Source organism: Mus musculus, chromosome 10 (genome assembly GCF_000001635.26).
Source record: "Mus musculus strain C57BL/6J chromosome 10, GRCm38.p6 C57BL/6J".
NCBI classification, from domain to species: Eukaryota; Metazoa; Chordata; class Mammalia; order Rodentia; family Muridae; genus Mus; species Mus musculus.
This window is the reverse complement of record NC_000076.6, coordinates 78,064,091-78,086,582: the sequence shown is the minus strand read 5'-3', so window position 1 is coordinate 78,086,582 and position 22,492 is coordinate 78,064,091. Positions and strand designations below refer to the sequence as shown.

Genomic DNA, 22,492 nt, shown 5'->3' with positions numbered 1-22,492 from the left:
GCAGAACAGTGCCTCAGCCACTCAAGGGCTTGGAAAGTCCCTCCAGGTCTCTGATGCTGGTTTTCGGGCCACAGTTCAACAACAGTGTGACAATCATCTTTCAGAGTAGTGCAACTGACCTGGAGCTAGACCACCCACCAGGGGTCTAGCCTCATGATGGTGGCTACAGCTCCTGGTATGGAGTGAGGAGTTGGCTCACAGTTCACCAGTGCCAGTTTGACCCTAGAAGTTCATATCAGGGGCTGGAGAGGTGGCTCAGCGGAAGAACTGGCTATTCTTCCGAAGGTCCTGAGTTCAAATCCCAGCAACCACATGGTGGCTCACAACCACCCATAATAAGATCTGACACCCTCTTCTGAAGACAGCTACAGTGTACTTATTTATAATAACAAATAAATCTTTGAGCTGGATCGAGCAGGGACTGAGCGAGCTGGGTTGACCAGAATGAGCAGGGCTACTGGAGCAAGTGGGACCAATCAGAGCGAGCAGGGGTCCTAAAATTCAATTCCCAACAACCACATGAAGGCTCACAACCATCTGTACAACTACAGTGTACTCATATACATAAAATAAATAAATCTTTTTTTAAAAGACATTAAAAAAAAGAAGATGTTCGTATCAGGTGGTCCCCATGAAACTGCCACAGACGCCTCCCTCAACCCAGTTCCTCATATTGTATGAGGTGTCACAAAGATAGGGGTGCTCTTGTCCCTGGCTTCACTCATTGCCCTAAGAAAGCCTTAGCATAGCCGGATAGCCGATTGGTGGTGCGACTAGTAATCCCAGCACTTGGAGGCAGAGGCTATGACTTCAAGGCCAGCCTAGTCTATGAAGTGAGTTCCAGGACAGCCAGGGCTACACTGAGAAACCCTGTCTCAAAAAACAAAAAAACAAAACAAAACAAAACCCCCAGAGCCCTCCAACATCTAATGGCTACATTTCCTAGCCTTTCAAGACTCAAGGCCTCAAAAGTCAACAAATGCATCTTGCCATTTAGAAGTTGAAGGACAGTCAGTGGTATAGGTGGACAAGGAAAGCTAGAGCCGACTATCTCCAAGACCGCAGCTTCTTCTTCCCAGTATACTTTGTAAGGGGAAATAGCTGGAAGGCATAGGAATATGTATCTAAACAGAACCAATAGGAGGAGGGGGAGGACCCGGCCCTATAAAAACTTGCAGGCTACACTGGGCATTCGTGGCTCACGCCTTTAATCCCAGCACTCGGGAGGCAGGGGCAGGGGCAGGGGCATTTCTGAGTTCGAAGCCAGCCTGGTCTACAGAGTGAGTGCCAGGACAGCCAGGGCTACAGAGAAACCCTGTCTCGAACCCTCCCCCCCCCTCCCCGCCCCCCACCCCCGGCCAAACAAACAAACAACTCCCAGGCCAAGTGTTTCCAGGCCCCGCCCATCCCAAGGGGGTAAAGCTCTTTCTCATGCTCAGGTCTTTCCTGGAGGGTCAACTCCTTTTCCCTCCCAGAGATCAAGCCGGAACTACCTAGATGGCCACTAGTATTCCCCTTGTATATCTCGGAGACTCTCAACTGGGATTTGAGAAGACTTCTACTCAAGTTTGTATGTCTGAGAAAGACTTGGAAGTGACTGAGACCTTCAGCACTCCAAGGGCTCCTTCTCAGAGGGGAACCCCTTCCAGCCCCTGCTGTGAACAGCCAACCAGTCTGGGGGGTGGAGCTTAGGGTCTGGGGCCCGAGGGTGCTTTGATCTCTTGCGGCTGGATGGAGATTTCTCTCGTGGGTACCAGAGCAGAGGCTTATGCAGCCACTTCTAAGCCAAAGACATGGCAGACCGGCCCCCAGCTGTGAGCAGACCCTGGTGTGCGCTAAGACCTAGATGGATTGCTTTCTGGCTGGGTGAAGCTTAAGGGTCAGTTACAGGTCCCCCGTGTTTCCGAAGCCCCTTACAATGTCTGCAAAGTGTTGGCAGTAAAGGTAGCATCTTCAGGGAAGCCTCAGGAAGCAACAGAGTTGTACTCTAGGTATAGCTGAAACCACTCACCTCAAAGTCAGGAGAACAAGAAGCGATTACACCCTGGGGCTCCAAAGTCAAACTGCCCTGTTTGGAGGACCTGTGGGTGGGTCTCTAGACCAATTCTAGTGTGGCCCCTTGTCCTGTCCCTGGCTTGGCCATTATGGCCAGGAGATTTGCAGAGGTCAGAGGACATTGTTACCCTAATGGCCAAGAGAGTCCTTGTGGATGTCCACCATTTGTGCCATGGACCCTTCTATGCTGATGATCCCTGTATTGGAAAAGTGAGGTGGACAAGAATGGAATCTGGATCCCAACAGGCTAAGACCAGTTATTGGGACAGCAAGAGGCCACAACCTTTCCACTGGATGAATGTTGAGTGCCATTTACCAGTCTGCAAGACAGCTGGGTTCCAGCAGACCCAGGGCCAAGTCACAGGCAGGAAGCTTATATAACCAGTTGTCTTCCCAGAAGGGGGAGTGCCTTTCAACTGTGATGATAAAGGGCTGATAAGTCAAAATACGAATTGTTTCTCTGGGATTTCTGCAAGTGACAAACATAGAAGAGTTTCTGAATTGGTAGGTGTATAGAGTCCCAGGGTTAGGCAGAACCCAGATTCTAGAGTTCTTAGAAGCTATTTAATAGATTATTCCTCTATCACCAGTGAAATGAATCTACTTGAGCCAGATTATATAAAGGTGGGTTTATTGGGAATCACTCTCAGGTGAGTTAGTTCACTAGGACCAAAGCCAGGAAAGTTGCCCTGGGGAAAGAGGTGGGAGGGGGGGAGGAGGGAGAGAAGGGAGCATTAGATCATGAGCATCGAGCATCGAGAGAAAAGAAGAGAGAGGGAGGGAGGAAAGGAGAAGACAAAATGTCTGGATTATATAGGGAGGAGCCTCTGGGGGAAGGGCAGCCCAGGTCCTGGGCTGGAGAGTTCAGGGTTGGGGGCAGGGTATGCCAGGTAGGGACTGAGGGATGCTGGGAGAACCTGGAAGCCAGGTCCGTTTTGATGTGTAAAATATGCACCTCAGTCCCTTGTCCTGGGTCTGAAACCAAACACTATTCACGGTGAATTTGGGCTCTGGGATCTCCCCAGTGGCACCTCAGATGTCTATGCAATGGGCTGGAATATGCCTTCTTTTCTGCATCTGGCTCGGTCTCCAGCTCTGTGAGTATGGTTGGGTTCCTGCTCTTTAAAAATGTCTTAACCTGGGGCTTGGGGGTTCTATGCTGCTGGAGCAGAGCAGATCCATTACATAGCTTGTGCTCAGTAGACTCTGTAAGTGGGACTTCTGGCACCTGGCTGGAGCCTGCGTGGTCTGAACAGATGAGACAGTGGCTTTTTATGGTAAACCACGTGTTTTGAGGCATGGAGACATCAAATATCTTGGAATCAAATAGTCCTGGTAGGGGACGGGAGCCCAAGTGTCTGTAGGGAGAGACAAGGAGGTTTTATTAGAGGAGGTAGTGGGAGAATTCGGATCCACCTACATTCACAGAGCCTTCTTGTTAGAGGAGCCTAAAGAAACACAGAGGGGCCGGACAGTGGGGGTGTGCACCTTTAATCCCAGCATTCAGGAGGTAGAGGCAGGCGGGTCTCTGTGAGTTCGAGGCCAGCCTGGTCTACAGAGTGAGTTCCAGGACAGCCAGGGCTACACAGAGAAACCCTGTTTCAAAAACAAAACAAAAACGTCACAAATTTGATTATAGTATTTCAAGCAGTTGGTCACCCCAAGTGTCACTAGGGAAGATACTTCCCTAGTACATGTATATGTCTCAGAAGAAACATTCTGTCAGCTTGAACCTCCCTGATAGTGGGCACTCAGTCAGTGCCACTCACCCATGAACTTAAAGACTTTAAAGAAAAACTTGGCAATCCTTGATCCCAATACGTCATCCAATAGATCAATGGCTCTCAACCTCCTTAATGCTGCGACATTTAATACAATCCCTCATGCTGTGGTGACCCCCAACCATAAAATTATCTTCATTGCTACTTCATAACTAATGCTGCTAGTATGAATTATAATGTAAATATCTTATATGCAGGACACTGGATATTCAATCCCCATGAAAGGGTTGTTCAGCCCCCAAAGGGGCCATGACCCTGAGTGGAGATGATAAGGCTCATCTGAACAGATCTATACTGTTGACTAAGAAAATGGGTGCTTTGGGCTCAGCCAGTGGTTGATGAACTCAGTAGCAAATCTCCTGTCCAGTGTAAAGGGCTGGGTTGCTGGGTTCTGGTTTACAAAAGAACAAATGGCTTTTGTTCATACACACACACACACACATAAACACATACGTATATACATAACTATGTAATTACATAATTTTATATATGTATTTGTATATATATGTATGTATCATGTGCTATTTAAATGTGCTGACTAGCTGGTTCTGGAGATGGGATTTGGCCATCCCACTTCAAAACCAAGCACGTTTGTTTCCAGATGGTCTCCAAAGTCTCTGCGGAGTCAGGCTGGCCACCTGATTCTGCAACAGGGAGAAAGGAGAGGAGGGGAATGGCCAAAGAATAAAGACATTGTGGCTGTTACTTATATCACAACATAAAGAAAAGGAGGTAACAGGGTAAAAGTCCCAGCACCTGAGTATTCCACATCCATTCAAACCCCAAAGCGTGGCTATGGTAGCTCTCTGTGTTCTGTGTTTGCTCTGAGGTCTACCTAGGAACTTACCGGGCCCCATCATTGAACAGGATGTACACAGTATTATTATGTGTATAGTTTGGATTCAGCGTTCTTTTATTAAGTTGACACCACATAGCACTCTCTTCTAGGCAAACAACTAAAGCTGTGCCAACTTGCAAAACAAGTGTCAGAACTAGGCTTATTGATGGTTGATGTTTCCCGGGATATCTGGATGGTCTTCAGGAATGAAAAAGAAAAAGCCAGAAAACTTGAATAAGTTAAAGGTCTGAGCCAGTTTTTTGGTTTTGTTTTTGTTTTTCAAGGCAGGGTTTCTCAGTGTAGCCCTGGCTGTCCTGGAACTGGATCTATAAACCGGGCTGACCTTGAACTCACAGAGATCTGCCTGCTTGTGTCCTGAGTGCTGGGATCAAAGTGGTTCTAGTTGTTCTTTAAGAAGCCATCTGTGCCAGGCAGTGGTGGCACATGCCTTTAATGCCAACATTCAGGAGACAGAGACAGGTGGATCTGAGTTCAAACCCAGCCTGGTTTACAGAGCAAGTTCCATGAGAGCCAGGGTTACACAGAGAAATCCTGTCTTGAAAAGACAAACAAACGAGGAGAAAGAGGAGGAGGTGGAAGAGGGGAGAAAGGAAGGAAGGAAGACAAAAAAGAAAAATAAACTATCTGGGAGGAATCTCACAGTGTGACTCTAGCCACTCCATGCCAGTCTTGAGTCATTTTATATATATATCTCACACACACACATATATATACCTATAACTATATATACATATATATAACTATATACATGTATAACTATATTATTTATGTGTATATATAATTATTAAATCTATATATACATATATACAACTATATATAAATATATATATATAACTATATATGTATAACTATTTTATGTGTGTATATATAATTATTAAAACTATATATACATATATATACCTATAACTATATATACAACTATATATATATATATATATAACTACATACACATATGTATGTGTGTGTGTGTATATATATATACATAACGTGTGTGTGTTCAAGTCTGTGTAGTACTGGCTGTTCTAAAACTCACTCTGTAGCCCAGGCTGGGAGGGATATTATAGAGTAATGGGGTCTGCATGCATAAGTGACTATCAGCCCCCATTGCTAAAAGTGGAGATTTCTTATGTCCTTACCCAAGTCTGCAGCTTCCCAGCTCAACAGCTGCCTCAATTTTGGCGGTGTGTGTGTGGGGGGTTGCTAGTTCTTTGGGAAATCAGTTCGAAGAGACTGCTTCCTGCCCACCGCAGCTCATGCAACAAGCCCTCCAGCCACTCAAACCCTCAGAGGTTGGGTGGAGCCCTTGGAAAGAGCTCCATGGCCTGGGACCTCAAAAGGGACATCAGGGGAGGGGGTGGGAGATTGTTTAGCTCCTGTTTGTCAAGGGGATGTGGTGACAAGCTGTGTGTGGTGGCCACATGTGACTAAAGGCCTGCTAGGAGTGGGAGGGGAGGGAGATGGTGAAATCAGAAGCCCACTTGTGTTCTGGGCTTGGACTGTGCTGTTTGAAGCCAACAGTCCACCAGTTCCCAGGAGGCCTGCCCTGGTGGGAATGTCTGAAGGGAGTGTGGGGGATCTTGGGGTGAGGACGGTCTAACAAGGGATCAACACGAAAGCCTCACCTCTGCTTGCTGGGATAGGAGGGACTCCCTAGCAGTGACCAGAGGTGGGCTGGGGGCTTGGGGAATTTCTGATTTGGAGATCCTCAGTGTGGACGAGGAGGCTTTAGCCAGAACCTCCTGGGACTCCTGGCATCCTCATCGGTGGGTGGGACAGAGGGCTGCCAAGGATGAATCATTCCCAGATTGACTGTCACAGAGGCTGTTGCCTCATCAGATGCATGGCCTTGTCCTGTTTAAAAGGTTGGACTGGGAGGGAGATCCAGCAGCCAAGTTGGTGTTGGACCCTGGCAGGGATGGATATACTCTGTAAGCGAGCAAGCTGAAACATCCTCAGACCTACTACAGAGCAGGCCACAGCAGCAAAGAATCATCTTCTTTTGAGGCTGGCTGTTCCAGAGCCACAACTGTCGTCTCAGGCCAGGGTCTCTACTGAATAGACCAGGTGTCTCATTTCACAGAGAGGAAACTGAGGCACGGAATGCAATGATGAGTTCCAGCTGGAGGCCACTTGCCCTCTCCACCTACCAGGTGACCACAGAGGTCAGGACCTTCCCCCTTGGGACACTTTTGGGTTCTATGGGATGCTGGGAGAGACCTCTGTCTTCTACATCAGGGCTGTAACAAATCGCAAGGGTGATGGCCCTTGTCCCCTGAGGAATACAGCCACCTATAGTGGTAGCAACATCTGGGCTGATGGAGCCAGACACACCACACTGACACAAGCCACCAGACACAAGGCAGAAAGCACATCTTACATTTATTCCCTTGTTAGGTTTCTAGAAGTCACTATGCCCCATCTACAACCCAGATAAAGGAGGAATCAGACGTTACAGGGCAAATCTAATGAATGCTGATGTGCAGGGGGTGGGGGGCAGTGAGGGGTAAGAGGGGAGTGCTCCCAGGATTCCACAAGAAGGTGGGGGCCTGCTGGAATCAGCAGGTGATGGTGACTGTACAGCCAGTGGTCTGTGAAGGGTTCCCAATGCCTACATAAGCAGGGGGTGGGGGGCAGTGTGTCTGGTGCCCCAAGGCGGCTAGCTGGCTTGCTGAGTTGACCTCTTTCTGAACCTAAACTACGTCTGACAAGAAAAGTTAAAGTAGGAGGAATACTCCTACTGTGCTGCCGCAGACCCACCTGAGTTCCTGGGGAACTATGGGCATCAGGGAGACCACTAATTCCCAAATGTCTGTCCTTGGGGGCGCTGCACCCCATCTTCTTGCACCCCAACTGCTCCTTGTGCTTGTTTGCTGTAGCTGCCAACTCAAGACCCATAACAACAGTTGCTATTCTGCAGGTAGGTAATGCTTTGTACTCGGGAAGGACTTAAGTAGTTCTCTCTACACTCATTGAATACATCGGTGTGAAGAATAAAAAGTCCATGTGGGCATTAAAAAAAAAAAAAAATGGACAGGTCTTCCTAGTCCTGAGCCCAGGGTTCTCACTCCTCATTCCTGAGATCTCACACATCCATCAGCACTGAGCCCCAGCCACATAGCAGACAGGCCTTGACGGTCCAGAATTTCCAGTCCTCTGCGTGGGAAGGAGCTTGCCCTCACCTAGGGTCAGATACTGTGTTCCATCGGGGAGTCCGTGCCCCCTACTGCATCAGCCTGGAGCTTGTACATACATCCCTAGGTTTCCAAGCAGCCAACTTTGCAGAACCATCTTGAAACAAAAGAGCTAGCTCTATTCTGGCCAGCAACACGGAGACCCAGGAAGCTGGAGTTGAGATCTTCATGGGCTGCTGAGACTGGGCAGAGCTGTTCAGTCTGAAAGAGCTCAAGGCTTTCGGAAAGCTTCTGTAGCCACAGGAAGTCAAGGATGAGGCGTGTCCCATTGATGTTGTGAAGCTGAGTGCCTCTGAGCCCAACCATTGTCAGCCAGAAACAGGTTTGCAGTAGACAAAATCCCACATATCCTCGAAGAGGCCCAAGTAGCCTGAGACCTAAATAAAGTCAGGCTTCCTCCCCAACTGAAGGTCCTGCAGGGAAAGTCTCCAGTAGACTCTGTAGGGCTTTCAGAGTGGCTCAAACGCTCTTTTATAAAGCTCCTAGGCCTGAGTAGTAACGTGCCAAGGAAGGATCTTCTCACAAGCTGCTGCTCTCTGTGCCGACAGCTCACCGGAGGCTCCATATTCCGATGATGTTGCTGCTGCCCACTGGAGAGATCTCCCTCGGGGTTTCTGGGATGAAGTCTCTGTGCCTCGTAAAGCCAGGGATTCCTGGCCTCCATCACAGCCCATAAGCAGACAGCTCGTTGTCCTCTGTCACCAGGCCTGTGGGGGTCCACTCTGAAGTTGTGTCTGACATCCACCTGGTGGCAACTCACAGAAACCCTGTCCATATCCTGGGCAGAGTCCTGTCAGGCGTGGTCTTGGAGGGAAGAGAGAGGAAGGTGAAGGCAAGCCCTGCCGCCTCATGCCTGCCAGGCAAGCTCATGCCACTGAACCATGCTCAGTGTTTTAATTTTGTAGACAATGAAATGATTCTTCCCGGGACTCAGACTGGTGAGGGAAAAGTTCTAAAAACTAGAAGCAGCTGGCTATTGCAGTCACATGACTGGGTTAGGACTAGGTGGCCCAGAACACAGGCTCCAAAGTGGCCTGACACTAGCTTGTTCACAGGAGTGGGGCAGTGGGTGTCAGCAAACAGGCCCCACTGCACCAAGGGGACCAGACATACTACCATCTCTAACGTGAAAAAGCCGGGTTTGGGAAGGCACAATCACTTTGAGGTAGTAAAAATACTTAAAGCCAGGGATATCTCCCAGTGGTCAACTGATACCTCTGTGGATAATTGAGATAAGAATCCACACCTCTGGAGATTACCGAATCCACCTGCAACTGGAGTATACACCTCCACCAAGGGACTCTGGGCTGCCAGAGTCACAGAGTCTATGGGGTCCTGCAGAGCAGAGGCAGGAGGGGCACAGAGACCTATGACAAGCTGTCTGCTGTACAGGGCCCAGAAGTTTCCACCACAGGACAGGGTTTCTGCATCTTGGGAATTCTCAGGTATGGAAAACTACCAGCCGAAGGTGTGAAAGGTCATGACAGCTCAGTCAACCAGCTTCTCCCTGCAGGCAGACTCACCTGTAAGTTCAAGCTGTACAGTCTTGGGTCCTGTGGGTCAAAGCAGAGAGGTTCAGGCTTTGTGGGAAGGTGGGCTCCCAGTAGCATCATCCCTTCTGTCCACCATCTTCCCCAACCTCCCACAGGGGCTCCCCAGAAAGCCTTGCTTTTAAGAGAAGGTGGAGTTGAAGGTGTAAGTGTGCAGGGAACATTTAAGATACTTGGTGTTAGGGATGGAGAGTGGGTTCAGCAGTTGTCCTGGCTGGTGTTGTGTGTCAACCTGACACAAGCTGGAGTTATCAAAGAAAGGAGCCTCTCTTGAGGAAATGCCTTCATGAATTCCAGCTGTAAGGCATTGTCTCAATTAGTGATCAAGGGTGGGAGGGCCCCTTGTGGGTGGTGCCATCTCTGAGCTGATGGTCCTGGGTTCTAAAAGAAAGCAAGATGAGCAAGCCAGGGGAAGCAAGCCAGTAAGCAGCCCCCCTCCATAGCCTCTGTATCAGCTCCTGCCTCCAAGTTCCTGCCCTGTGTGAGTTCCTGTCCTGACTTCCTTTGGCGATGAACAGCAATGTGGAAATGTAAGCTGAATAAATGCTTTCCTCCCCAACTTGCTTCTTGGTCATGATGTTTTGTGCAGGAATACAAACCCTGAGACAGCTGTTAAGAACATTTGCTGCGCCAGGCGGTAGTGGTGGCTTAATCCCAGCACTTGGGAGGCAGAGGCAGGCAGATTTCTGAGTTCGAGGCTAGCCTGGTTCCAGGACAGCCAGGGCTACACAGAGAAACCCTGTCTCAAAAAAAAACAAAAACAAAAACAAAAAACAAAAAAACAAAACAAAAAAAAAGAACATTTGGTGCTCTTGCAAGAGGACCTGGGTTCAGTTCTCAGCACCACATGGTGGCTCACAACCATCTATAACTTTAGGTTTGGGGGATCCAATGCTCTTTACAGCCTTCTAAGGGCTTCTACACATACATACATACAAGTGAAAATATTTTTTCAAAAATGAAGATTCTGTGTGTCTCCAGCTCAGGAGCCCTGGCACAGCCTGGCTGAGGAGTGTTGTTCAGACACCACTGGTATTGGCCACAAACTGGAAACACACGGGTGGCTTGTGGGAAAGGAAAGAAGGGTCTGTCGGAGGCTGAGCCGGGCTGGGGGGTGGCACGGGGCTCTATTTAGCTTCCTCCACTTCCCGAGTCCTCCGAGGATTTCTAGACCTTCTAGCCTTAGAGCCTGCACTGTGGCCCATGTGTAGGATGTGGCGACTTTGCTACTTTCTGGGCCTGTCCTTGGAGTGCACAAGACTCCAGGTATATACTTGCCCATGACTTAGAAGAGAATCCATAGAAATGAACTATATCCAATCTCTGGGAACTGTCCTTTTGGGGTTTAAATGCGAGCCTGTGCCTTTAAAGGTTCGGCGCTCCCCAGCTCGTCCATCCCACCTCTGGATCTAGGATCCATCATCCTCTGGAGCCTGAACTGTGAACTTCTTGCCACTAGCTTGGCTCTATTGAAAACGGAGGGTCTAACCTCCTGGGAGGATTCAGGCTGTGTTGCTAAGTATGCGTATGCTTTTAAAATTGGATATTTTTTTTTTCATGACAGGGTTTCTCTGTGTAGTCCTGGCTGACCTGGAACTCACTCTACTGACCAGTCTGGCCTCAAACTCACAGGAATCCACTTGCCTCTGCCTCCCAAGTGCTGGGATTAAAGGCAATGTGCCACCACTGGCCTACTTTAAAATTGGATCTTAAATGAAATCTTTTCAAAAGTTTAGGAAGCTGTAGAAACCAATGCATTCATAGGTAAACGGTCAACAAGTCTCACACAAACCTGTATAGCTTCGGTGGGGACGCGTGCGTCTGTATATGATGAAGGAAACGAATGCCGCTGCCGCCAGTACAGCAAGGACGGGGACAAGGACTTTTAACTCATTATTGTGGGTTTCCTGTGGGTTCTTTGTGTTATTTCCAGTGAAACTTTCTGCAGGAAAGAGAAACTGGGCTGGGGGCGTGGCTCGGTGCAGTGCTTGCTTAGCATACATTAAACCTCGGGTTCACAGGCACCACATAAACTGAGCAGGGCCAAACACTCCAGAAGTGGAGGCAGAGAGAGGATCAGGAGTTCAGGAGTTCAAGGTCACCTTGGTTAGACAGTGAGTTTGAGGCCAGCCTAGGCTACATGAGACCCTGTCTAAAGAAAGGAAATGGGACCTAGGGTCTTTAATCCCAGCACTGGGGAAGCAGAGGCCAGCCTGGTCTACAGAGAAATCCTGTCTCTACCCAACCCACCCCCATCCACCCCCCAAAAAAGGGAAAGGGAAAATGCTCAAGACTTAAGGACCTTGACCGGAAAGTCTTTTCCATGGAAAGAAAGGGGCAGCAGCTTTCAAAAGGCTTCCGATTGTCACTGTGTGAGTCGTAAAAATATCAGGCTGGTATATGGGTGCTCTTTGGGCAAACTTTGTCCTACTATGAGACTTGGAGCCACTCTCCCCAGGCTTACAAGGGAGGGGTATATAAGAAATACAGGCTCTTCTGGAGGTGACACTCTTTGATGTTTGTACAACACACTGGTGCCCACTGAGAATGCCAGTATCATTACCGATGCCAAAGAAGACAGCTATTTACCACCCCACTGCACCCCAACATTCTCCCTCTGCGGGTCACCTATTTGGGACACTTTTTATTAATACAATCATTCTTCTAATATCTGGTGACTGGCTTGGTCCCTTAACTAGACTGGGACAGCTAAGGCCTCTGGGGAGAGTCATGTCTTTGTGGTCCATAGCTAGCAGCCAGGGCCAGCTGAATTCCCTGGGGTGGGGTGGGAAGAGAATGTGGGGAAGTGTCCCTGCATGCCTCCCTCCCTCCCCCATCCTGACCAAGGTCTGTGGCTGCTGAGGAGCCCCAGGGCCCGGTGCTTCTCAGTCCTCACTGGCTAAAGAGTTCAAGAATCGGCTGCTGCGGGTGACAGGCACACTCATCATTTGCCTGGACAGTGAGCATTAAGTTCTTGTGACAGGCCAGAGCAGCAATCACTGTCCCTGCCTTCAGACACCGAGAGCCTCCCTCATTGCCTCTCTCTGATAGGGATCATCTGTAAGGAGTCTGTTTATGACTCTGGACCTCACCTAACCTACAACCTGGATGCTCCCAAAGTCCCTACGCCCCAGCCTGGGCCTTACCTGCCTGGCTAATGCTAGTGATGTTCTGGTGGAGAGCCACATTCTCTACGCAGCACAGAACATCCCCACGAGATGTCCAAGGGAGCCTTAATGTGCTGATTACATCATACAGGCCCAACTTGTTCAAGTAGACAGTGTTATTCTGCAGAGCCGTGTCTATTAGGCTATTGTCCGTTGTGTTGATCCAATACAGGTTGGGCTCTGGGTAGCCATTCTTGGACATGCAGGTGTAGGTACGTTCCTGGCCCGGGTTGGAGCTATCAGAGGTGCTGATGACAGGTGTACTGAAGTTTGCTGCAGGGAAAGGAGGCAGCGGTGAGGGAGGCTTGACCAGTGGGGATGTCTAACCAAAACAAAGCCAGAGAGGCTCATGCTGCCTGTGGGGTGGAATGTCCCACAGATATAGATGGCTAAATCTTCACTGCTGATTTGACTGGACTGAAACCCATCTGTTCCAGATGCTTCTCTATGAGGAAGTCTAGAGGATTAACTGAGTTAACTTCCATCATGTACTGGGAGAATGGATAAGGAGAGAAAATGGGGGGTAGGAGGTGTTAGAGGGGATGGTTCAGAGCACTGGCTGGTCTTCCAGAGGTCTTGGGTTTGGTTCCTACCACCCACATGGATGCTCACGACCATCTGTAACTCCAGTCCCATGAGATTAGACTCGCTGTGGCCACCAGGCATGCACATAGGATACAGACAGGCATGCAGACGAAACACCCATACACATAAATGTTTTAAATGAAGAGAAAAAAGAGCTAAGAGCCAGGCTGCCCTTTTTCCCTGCAACCTTGTCTGCTGTGCACTGAGCAGACTCTGCTGCGTGCTCCTGCCACCAAATGGGCTGTCCTGACCTCTCCCTCCAGGATGGTCTGAAACAACTGTGGCACATCTCTGTCCCTTTGTTGTCTGTAGCAGGTATCTTGGACATGGAGCTGCAAAAGTAATTATTGCAGCTAACAGGAGTGGGGGTGGAGAGAAGGACACTGAGCCTGATGGGTAGTGACGGCCCCCACACCAAACTCCTGCTCCCTCATGTGGGGCTAGTTTTCCTCACTGGACACACATCTGCCTCCCCACTAAGTAGCCCCAAATCCTTGGTTGGACTAAAAGCCTTCCCCTAAAGTCCAACTTCATTTAGATTTCCAGCATCCTTTACTCCTTTCAGGTACACACATTTGAAAACGTGCTGGCTGGGAGGGCCGCATGTGCCCATGTGTAAGAGTACAACCTCTAATGTTGTTCCTCAAGAGCTGTCCACCTTATTTGGGAGGGAAGGGCAGAATCTTTCACTGGCCCAAAGCTCAGTAGGCTAGGCTGGCTAACCAGTGAGCCCGAAGGGTCCACCTATCTGCCTCCCAAGTGTTAGAACTAGAAATGCATGCTACTATGCCTGACTTTAGGTGGGTGGTGGAATTAAACTAAGGACCTCACGTGTATATGGTAAGCACTCTACCTAACGAGCCATCACCCCACCTCCACACTCCCCTATTAACTCAGTTCTCAGTATCTACTTTGAGTTGAATTAGCCAAATGAAGACAAAGATGGCTAAATGGGCGGTTCTCTGAAACCAGGACGTTATGGACTTGAGTTATGGACTCTGTTAAGATCAGAGCTCAGAGCTAGAGAGATGGCTCAGTCAGGCACTGACTGATCTTCCAGAGGTCCTAAGTTCAAATCCCAGCAACCACATGGTGGCTTACAACCATCTGAAATGAGATCTGATGCCCTCTTCTGGTGTGTCTGAAGACAGCCACAGTGTACTTATATATAATGAATAAATCGAAGAAGAAGAAGAAGAAGATCAGAGCTCCACAGATGCATAGAAGCCCACCACTGAATCTTGGATTTCCTCAGGACGAGCATCACACTGGGCTAAGCTAATCTCTGCTTTGAGAGTCTTACCTGCCACACGCAGCCTGACCACCTCTTCCAAGATCTTGACTAACTCTGTGGCTGTATTCATAAATACCCGGCATGTGAACTCCTGGGTATCCTGAGGGGTGACATTCTTCAGGTACAGAGAGAAGTTACCCTGCTTCATGGAGTCCAGGGACAGATGGCCCCTGTTCTTGTAGGAACTGTCCACATTGATCCCTGGAGACTTGTAAGGCAGGTAGTAAGTCACCGAAACTTCTGGGTTTTCGATTTGCCAATAGACATACAGACCACTCAAGTTGAAATGGCGTCTGTGGGGGTCAATGCAGCTGAGCACCACATTGCTGCCCACCATTGCACCGACTTCAGTCTCTGCAGAGGCTTCAAAGTGACACAATGTATTTACTTAAGATTCAAACACCAATCCTGCCTCAGCCCACCAAGGCAAGAAAGGAATTCATTACTAAGGTTCATTAGGAGGGCTCGTTAGTGTCTTGTAGCAAACTCAGGTGTGAGGTGCGAGCCTCCACCTAGTGCCAAGGTTGGTTCCCTCCCTGGCTTTGGCAGGCTCTCACCCTTAGCTCTCCTCAAAGGTGGCTTTTATGATTCACCATGCAGAGAGACCAAGAGGGGCATTCCATTGACCCCAAGCAAGAAATGTAAAGAGAAGTATAAAGTTTGGAAAAGCACTTCCCTTTCTGATTGCCAACCCTACATATCAACCTAGGTATGGGGATCCAGCTTTCTCCAGTGGGCCTCTGGGGAGGCTGTAGGGGCAGTGGCCAGGGCTTCCCTAATGTTCTGCATCTATGCGCCACACAGCATGCATCCCAACTTACCAGCACAGAGGCTGCTCAACAGCAGCAAGAACAGACCAAGACCAGAAAAGAACCCGCTAGAAACATGGAGCTTCTTCCAAACAGGCTGCCTGGTTCCCAAGGACACAAAACAGGGACACCTAGGAGAAATGTGAATTCCATTGGAGGACAGCTGGTTGGTTTTCCACTGAGACTTCAGAGAGCCCAACCAGGACCATACTCCCCCCTCCCCCAAACACAAATCCCCAGAGTCTAACAGCTCCCAAACTCAGAAAGATTTGTGTGAGGAGAAAGGGCTCTGAGAGTCCCTGCTTTGAGGTCTGTGCCCCCTCCCTGTGACCTAACCTTCTGTAGAGAAATGGTTACAAGCTGCATTTGAAGGAGATAGAGACACCTGATGGCCCCAAAGGAGACAGGTGAGAACCAGGACTGTCTGAAACCAAACTTGGTGGAATGCCATGTTCCAGGCCCTTGGTGATACACAAAAGACGGTGTCCTATGTATCTCAGCCTAGCTGCCTCCTTTTAGAGGTCTGGTTGGTGGTGGGAGTGAGGGGGGGGGGGGGAGAAGGGTGGTGGGAAGAAGGGCACTTCACCCTACTCTAAAGCAGTCTTGGATACTTTAGCCAGAGTTTGCCTAGTCTCCCAAGGCCGTCTGTTCTATGGAGACTCTCTATAGGGGCTAAGACCCTGCAGCAGGTCACAGACACTTCACAGTTGCCCACACACCTTTTATAAAACCTCACTCTCAGCCAGGCAGTGGTGGCGCACGCCTTTAATCCCAGCACTTGGGAGGCAGAGGCAGGCAGATTTCTGAGTTTGAGGCCAGCCTGGTCTACAGAGTAAGTTCCAGGACAGCCAGGGCTACACAGAGAAACCCTGTCTCAAAAAAACACCAACCAACCAACCAACCAACCAACCAACCAACCAACCAACCAAAAATTCTCCCTCTCTTTCAACAGCAGCCCTGAAATTCTCAGAAGATTGTCTCAAAAGAAACCCTTGGGAAGCCACAGGGAGGGATGGATGGACACACACACACACGCACACACGGGGGGGGGGGGGTGTCCCCAGGAATGATTAGTGGGCAAACCACAAACTCAAGCCAGCCACTGGCCAGCAGGCACTCGGTAGCCTGCAAGGTCTCCCCTTTTCTATCCCTGGAGACTCTGTGGTTAGGACACTTGTGGACTGAGGACCTCAGCAAGTAGCCAGTGGAGATGGAGTGTCTACGGTACAAGTGCCTGAGGGAAATATTTGCAAAACGCCGGAGCGCAAAACTGTCTCTCTCTCACACACACACACACACCCCTCCTACACACCTCCCACTTCCCCTGCCCAGTCTGGATCTGTGAGGGAAGTCAAGTGTACAAGGAGGTGTCCTGTCCCCATGCACTGGGTATCAGCTGGCCTTTGAGGTAACACACATCCTCCCTTCTGGGAAATCAACAGGGAGAAGGGCGGCGGCGGCTAAGCCAGTGCCCATGGCTGCTATGAGTTTTCACCTTCAGTACCGGCTCTTGCCCTTCCTCCGCCTACAGCCGCCCACGCGCCGGGGTCTGGTCCGCGGGTGCAGCGGGTTAGCCCTGCGCCGCCCCCTGCCGTCCAAGCCGGCAGGTCCAGGTGTGGCCGCTAGCCGTCCGGAACTGGGCACATCTGCGCCGGTACAGAGCCGCTGCGCTAGCGTCGGGCAATCTCAGTCCTAGTTCGGGTGGGTCCCCGGCTCCCCCACCCCACTCACGGGACACAACAGCGAACGGACTCACTTTAGCTGCATGGTGCGAGCGCAGACTGCGGGGTGCTGGATTTCGGACGCGGAGAGTTGCAGCGGCTGGGGTTCCGGAGCTGTTGGGGGCCACGAAGAACTGGGGAGCTTCCAGGCTTGGGGCGCTGAAATCTGGGGTTCTTGAGGCTTTGGCGGCAGGAGACCCGCTGTAACTGCGCTCGCTAGCGCTGCGCGCCTGGCTAATTGGGCACAGGCGGGATCCCGCCCTCGGCCCATCCCTCCGGCCACCTCCGAGCGGGGGTTGGAGGCGGGGAGCTCCGCCTCCGCTCTCCCGCTCCCGAAAGTAACCCAATCGGCTGCTGAGCAGGGTCGGAGACTTGGGCATGAGTTACAGGTGCCAGGGTGTGGGGTGGTTTGTGGATCCCGGCGAGGGCAAAAGGAGGGCCGGCTCCGGTGCGGCCGAAAGTCTGGGCACTGAGGCTTAGGGTGAGGGTGGGAAGACAGGAAACTCAGCCGCTGCACCCCCCACCCCCCCCCCCCCCAACGCTGCCCAGAACATTCCCGGCCTGGTCCCTGCGTCCCTCTTTTAGAGCCCGATGTTGGGCCCTGTCTTGTAGAAGATGAACCAAGGTTCAAAGCCCGGACCTGGGGCTGACCAAAGACCGTAGATGATCAGAAAACCTAACGACTAGGAATTAAAAAGTGAAAGCCAGGCGAGTGGGAGGAGAGAGGGGCCAGCAGGAGGGAGAAAGGGAGGAGAAGACGGGCTCCACTCTTGTCCAGATCTCCCATCACCCAACTTCGAAGGCTTGGTGAGGGATAAAGTTGTGGAACACAGAATGAAGTGTCCATTTTCTCCTCCAAAGCCAGCCAGACTTGGCAATCCTGTTCCCAGCCTCGTGCTCTCTGGCACTCACTCTGGGAGAGCCTTAACGGTTCATAAGCGTTGAGCCTGTGTCTAAGCTCAGGACTCTCTTCTCACCCCATTCCCTGCTCTCCCTCAACCCCCACGCCCCCTCCCCGCCCCACCTGCCAGTGAATTGAGAATGCGGGAGGCCAGGGAGAGGCAGGCAGGTGGATCTCTTGAGTCTGAGGCTAGCCTGGTCTACAGAGTGAGTTCTAGGACAGTCAGGGCTACACAGAGAAACCCTGTCTCGAAAAAGAAAAGGAAGAGAAGGTGGAGGAGGAGGCGGGGAGGAGGAGGAGGAAAGAAGAGAAGAGAAGAGAAGAGAAGAGAAGAGAAGAGAAGAGAAGAAGAAAAGAAAAAAGAAAAAAGGAAAAGAAAAGAAAAGAAAAGAAAAGAAAAGAAAAGAAAAGAAAAGAAAAGAAAAGAAAAGAAAAAGAAGCCGAGCAGTGGTGGCGCATGCCTTTAATCCCAACACTTGGGAGGCAGAGGCAGGTGGATTTCTGAGTTCGAGGCCAGCCTGGTCTACAGAGTGAGTTCCAGGACAGCCAGGGCTACACAGAGAAACCCTGTCTTGAAAAAAAAAGAAAGGGAGGGAGGGAGGGAGGGGGAGAGAGAGAGAGAGAGAGGAGAGAGAGAGAGAGGAGAGAGAGAGAGAGAGAGAGAGAGAGAGAGAGAGAGAGAGAGAGAGAGAAACTAAAAATCTCTGGCTCTTGGCTATCAACATCAGGGAGCAGGCCAGGACAAGCACAAAAGAACAGAAGAGACAAGCAGAGGTGGGGACCAGTGCGGCCGAGGTAAGCAGCCTGAGGGTGGGGGTGGGGGTTGGCCCTCCTGCAGGGAGGGGGGCTACCTTCTTCGTGTGCTAGGAAAAAACAGAAGTTATCAGAACTTGACCCCTGGGCTCTGGCAGACATAATCCAGGAGTCAACCCGGAGTCTTGGTAAGTACATCGCACATCGGGAGTGGTGGCCTCACTTGCTCTTCTCCCCCACTAGGTTGGCAGCACTGAGGACTCAGCAGAAGCCCGTGTTGGGGAGTCACCTTGGCATCAATTGGCAGATGGAGCCGATAGGGTACCACCACATCCTATGTTCCAACTCTCCTGGCCACAGGCTCCCCAGCTCTGGTCCACTCCACTCCAGCTGTACAACCCCCAGCACTAATCTCGAGGCTTCTCTGATTGGATAGGCCTGACTTGGCATCAACATCTGGGCCTATCACTGATGCCCAGGGGCCAGAACAGCGCCCCCATTGGCTGACACTTATGCCACTCCTTGCCTTGTGTCCTGATCCTCACTCAGCAGTTCTTCCAGGCAGGCAGTAGAGAGCAAAGGTTGAAGGGGCTTTTATGGCTGACCTGGACTATGCTATGGCTGGCAAAGCGGCAGGGACAGGAGCTCTGCAAAAATTAGTGCCCTGCACTTCCCCACAACATCTGGAATCCCAGAAAGCCAAATGCTGCTAAACAAAGGGACCTTAGCATAGTAAGGAAGTGATTTATATCTTGGCTAGAAATGGACACTAGGCAGAGTTGGGCAGGTGCAGGGAAGGAGCCCCTGGGAGCCTGCAGGAGACCGTGGCAAATACATGGCTGGGCTCAAATCCCACCTTTGCTTCTTGGAAACTATGCACCACCAAGTAAGTTACCCAACACTGATGGAAGAATGGTTCTCAACCTGTAAGCCGCAACCCCTTTGGGATTGAATAATTTGTTTACAGGGGTCACCCAAGACCATCAAAAAACATAGATGTTTATATCACAAGACATAACAGTAACATAACTTCAGCTATGAAGTAGTAACAAAAATAACTTTATGGATGAAAGTCACCACAACTTGAGGAACTGTATTAAAAGATCGCAGTGGTTCAGAGGTTGAGAACCATTGCTGTAAGATACTAAGATTCCTCATGAGTTAATGCACACCCTGAACTGCACAGATCACATTGCTGTAAGATACTAAGTATTCCTCATGAGTTAATGCACACCCTGAACTGCACAGATCACATTGCTGTAAGATACTAAGATTCCTCATGAGTTAATGCACACCCTGAACTGCACAGATCACATTGCTGTAAGATACTAAGTATTCCTCATGAGTTAATGCACACCCTGAACTGCACAGATCACATTGCTGTAAGATACTAAGTGTTCCTCATGAGTTAATGCACACCCTGAACTGCACAGATCACATTGCTGTAAGATACTAAGTGTTCCTCATGAGTTAATGCACACCCTGAACTGCACAGATCACATTGCTGTAAGATACTAAGTGTTCCTCATGAGTTAATGCACACCCTGAACTGCACAGATCACATTGCTGTAAGATACTAAGTATTCCTCATGAGTTAATGCACACCCTGAACTGCACAGATCACATTGCTGTAAGATACTAAGTGTTCCTCATGAGTTAATGCACACCCTGAACTGCACAGATCACATTGCTGTAAGATACTAAGTGTTCCTCATGAGTTAATGCACACCCTGAACTGCACAGATCACATTGCTGTAAGATACTAAGATTCCTCATGAGTTAATGCACACCCTGAACTGCACAGATCACATTGCTGTAAGATACTAAGATTCCTCATGAGTTAATGCACACCCTGAACTGCACAGATCACAACAGATACAGACTTGTGCTTTGGTTTGATTTTGAGACAGGATCTGTTGTGTTTTATAAAAAGAACAAAAGAGAGGGCTGGAGAGATGGCTCAGAGGTTAAGAACACTGACTGCTCTTCCGAAGGTCCTGAGTTCAAATCCCAGCAACCACATGGTGGTTCACAACCATCTGTACTTATTTATAATAATAAATAAATAAATCCTTGTGCCAGAGCTCTCAGGGACTGAGAGAGCGAGCAGAGGTCCTAAATTCCCCAGCAACCACGTGAAGGCTCACAACCATCTGTATAGCTACAGTGTACTAATATACATAAAATAAATAAATAAATCTCAAAGAAGAAAGAAAGAAAGAAAGAAAGAAAGAAAGAAAGAAAGAAAGAAAGAAAGAGAAAAGAAAAAACCAGGATATGTTTGGTAGAGGCCCAGTATGCTGAGGTGGAAGGGGGTGCCTCTGTGCATCCATGCTGAGACACCCCTTCCCTGAGGTACCAGCCATGCAATGGATATAGTATGGAATAGAGTTTATTCAGGGCATGGGGAGGGAAGTTGGGGGAGTAAAGACAGAGAAAGGAAGAGAGAGAGAGAGAGAGAGAGAGGAAAAGGAGGGGGAGGGGAGAGGAGAGGAGAGGAGAGGAGAGGAGAGGAGAGGAGAGGAGAGGAGAGGAGAGGAGAGGAGAGGAGAGGAGAGGAGAGAAGAGAAGAGAAGAGAAGAGAAGAGAAGAGAAGAGAAGAGAAGAGAAGAGAAGAGAAGAGAAGAGAAGGAAGAGTGGACAGCCAGGAACAGGTGGAGAGATGGGGGAGGGGAATGGGGAAAGAAGGGACAAAGAGTGTAAGAGAGAGGAGGGGGCAAGCAGCCCCTTTTATAGTGAATCAGGCATGCCTTCCTGTTGCCAGGTAACTGTGGGGTGGAGCCTAGAAGGAATGCTAACAGGATCACTCCTGGCTGGCCTCTGGTTATCAATCCTCCCACCTCTGCCTCCCCAGTGCTGGGATCACAGGCATACACCACCATGCCCTGCTTGCGCAGTATTTTAAGGCAAACCAAGAGCCAGGAGACTTGACAGAGGACAGCATTGGCTTTGCTCTCCACGGCATCTGTTCCTGGAAAGCAGGATGTGGGATGGCCGATGGTCAGATGTGAGAACCAGTAGGAATTATGTTCCTGCAGACTTGCAAGCGTGATGGAACAAAATGTGGAGTGTGTAGCCGGAAACTTCTAATGGATGCTTCTAGCAGGGCAGCTTGGCCTTCACATACCTTGATGGTTTTTGTTTATTTGTTTTAAGAAATGGGAAAAAATAGCTGGGTAATAGTGACATCATATTTAATCCCAGCACTTGGGAAGCAGAGGCAGGCAGATCTGAGTTTGAGGCCAGCCTGGTCTACAGAGTGAGTTCCAGGATAGCCAGGGAAATTGGAGAAGGAAGGGAGGGGGGAGGGAGGGAGGGAGGGAGGGAGAGAGAGAGAGGGAGGGAGGGAGAGAGAGAGAGAGAGAGAGAGAGAGAGAGAGAGAGAGCATTAATGGATGGGAATGCATAATGTCATGTCATAGCCTGGGATGAGAGCAGCTGCCAAACCATGCACAGATCTTGCCACCTATCTGGCCAGTGGTGGTCATGAGCTCACGCTTGCTGCTTCTGCTACCTCATCAAGTAAACAGAGTGGGTAGACCCTGGCCTAAGCCGGGTTCCCAGATCGTGCTCACACATGCCACCACACATGTTTAGCTCAGATGACTCACAGGAGTGGGTTCTAAGAATCAAACTCGCATCATTAGGCTTGAGAACATATGTATACTGAACCGCCCACTATACTGGCCCCAGATTGCTTGAGACTGAGATATTCTATCTTCTGACCTCTCATACTTCAGGGTCTAACCTTAGCCCAGCTTCCTTTCACAGAGCCCAGAGCCAACATGACCCCAGTGGATCCCGAGCCCCAGCTGTGATACCCAGG

At 49.9% G+C, this 22,492-nt stretch overlaps 1 protein-coding gene and 1 long non-coding RNA gene across 2 annotated transcripts; one reads left to right on the top strand and one right to left on the bottom strand.

Annotated features, from left to right (window-relative positions):
- Nucleotides 1–7,057: 7,057 nt before the first annotated feature.
- Nucleotides 7,058–17,215, bottom strand: Icosl (icos ligand). The gene is made up of 7 exons (NM_015790.3): nt 17,048–17,215; nt 15,304–15,422; nt 14,492–14,845; nt 12,583–12,876; nt 11,229–11,378; nt 9,410–9,439; nt 7,058–8,690 (listed from the first exon to the last, which is right to left on the bottom strand). The coding sequence occupies exons 1-7, from the start codon at nt 17,056–17,058 to the stop codon at nt 8,680–8,682; spliced, it is 969 nt and encodes a 322-aa protein (NP_056605.1). The 5' UTR covers nt 17,059–17,215; the 3' UTR covers nt 7,058–8,679.
- Nucleotides 16,108–20,623, top strand: Gm51775. The gene is made up of 3 exons (XR_003948913.1): nt 16,108–16,123; nt 18,642–18,708; nt 18,910–20,623. It is a non-coding gene; the product is annotated as a predicted gene, 51775 (long non-coding RNA).
- The last annotated feature ends 1,869 nt before the right edge of the window (nt 20,624–22,492 follow it).

Excerpts from the sequence above, each read along its gene's own strand:
- Icosl (NM_015790.3), bottom strand. Across the intron at positions 14,846-15,303 it reads GTTGAGCAGCCTCTGTGCTG|CCTCTGCAGAGACTGAAGTC; the intron begins GTAAGTTGGGAT and ends GTCACTTTGAAG. Across the intron at positions 11,379-12,582 it reads CACTAGCATTAGCCAGGCAG|AAAGTTTCACTGGAAATAAC; the intron begins GTAAGGCCCAGG and ends TCTTTCCTGCAG.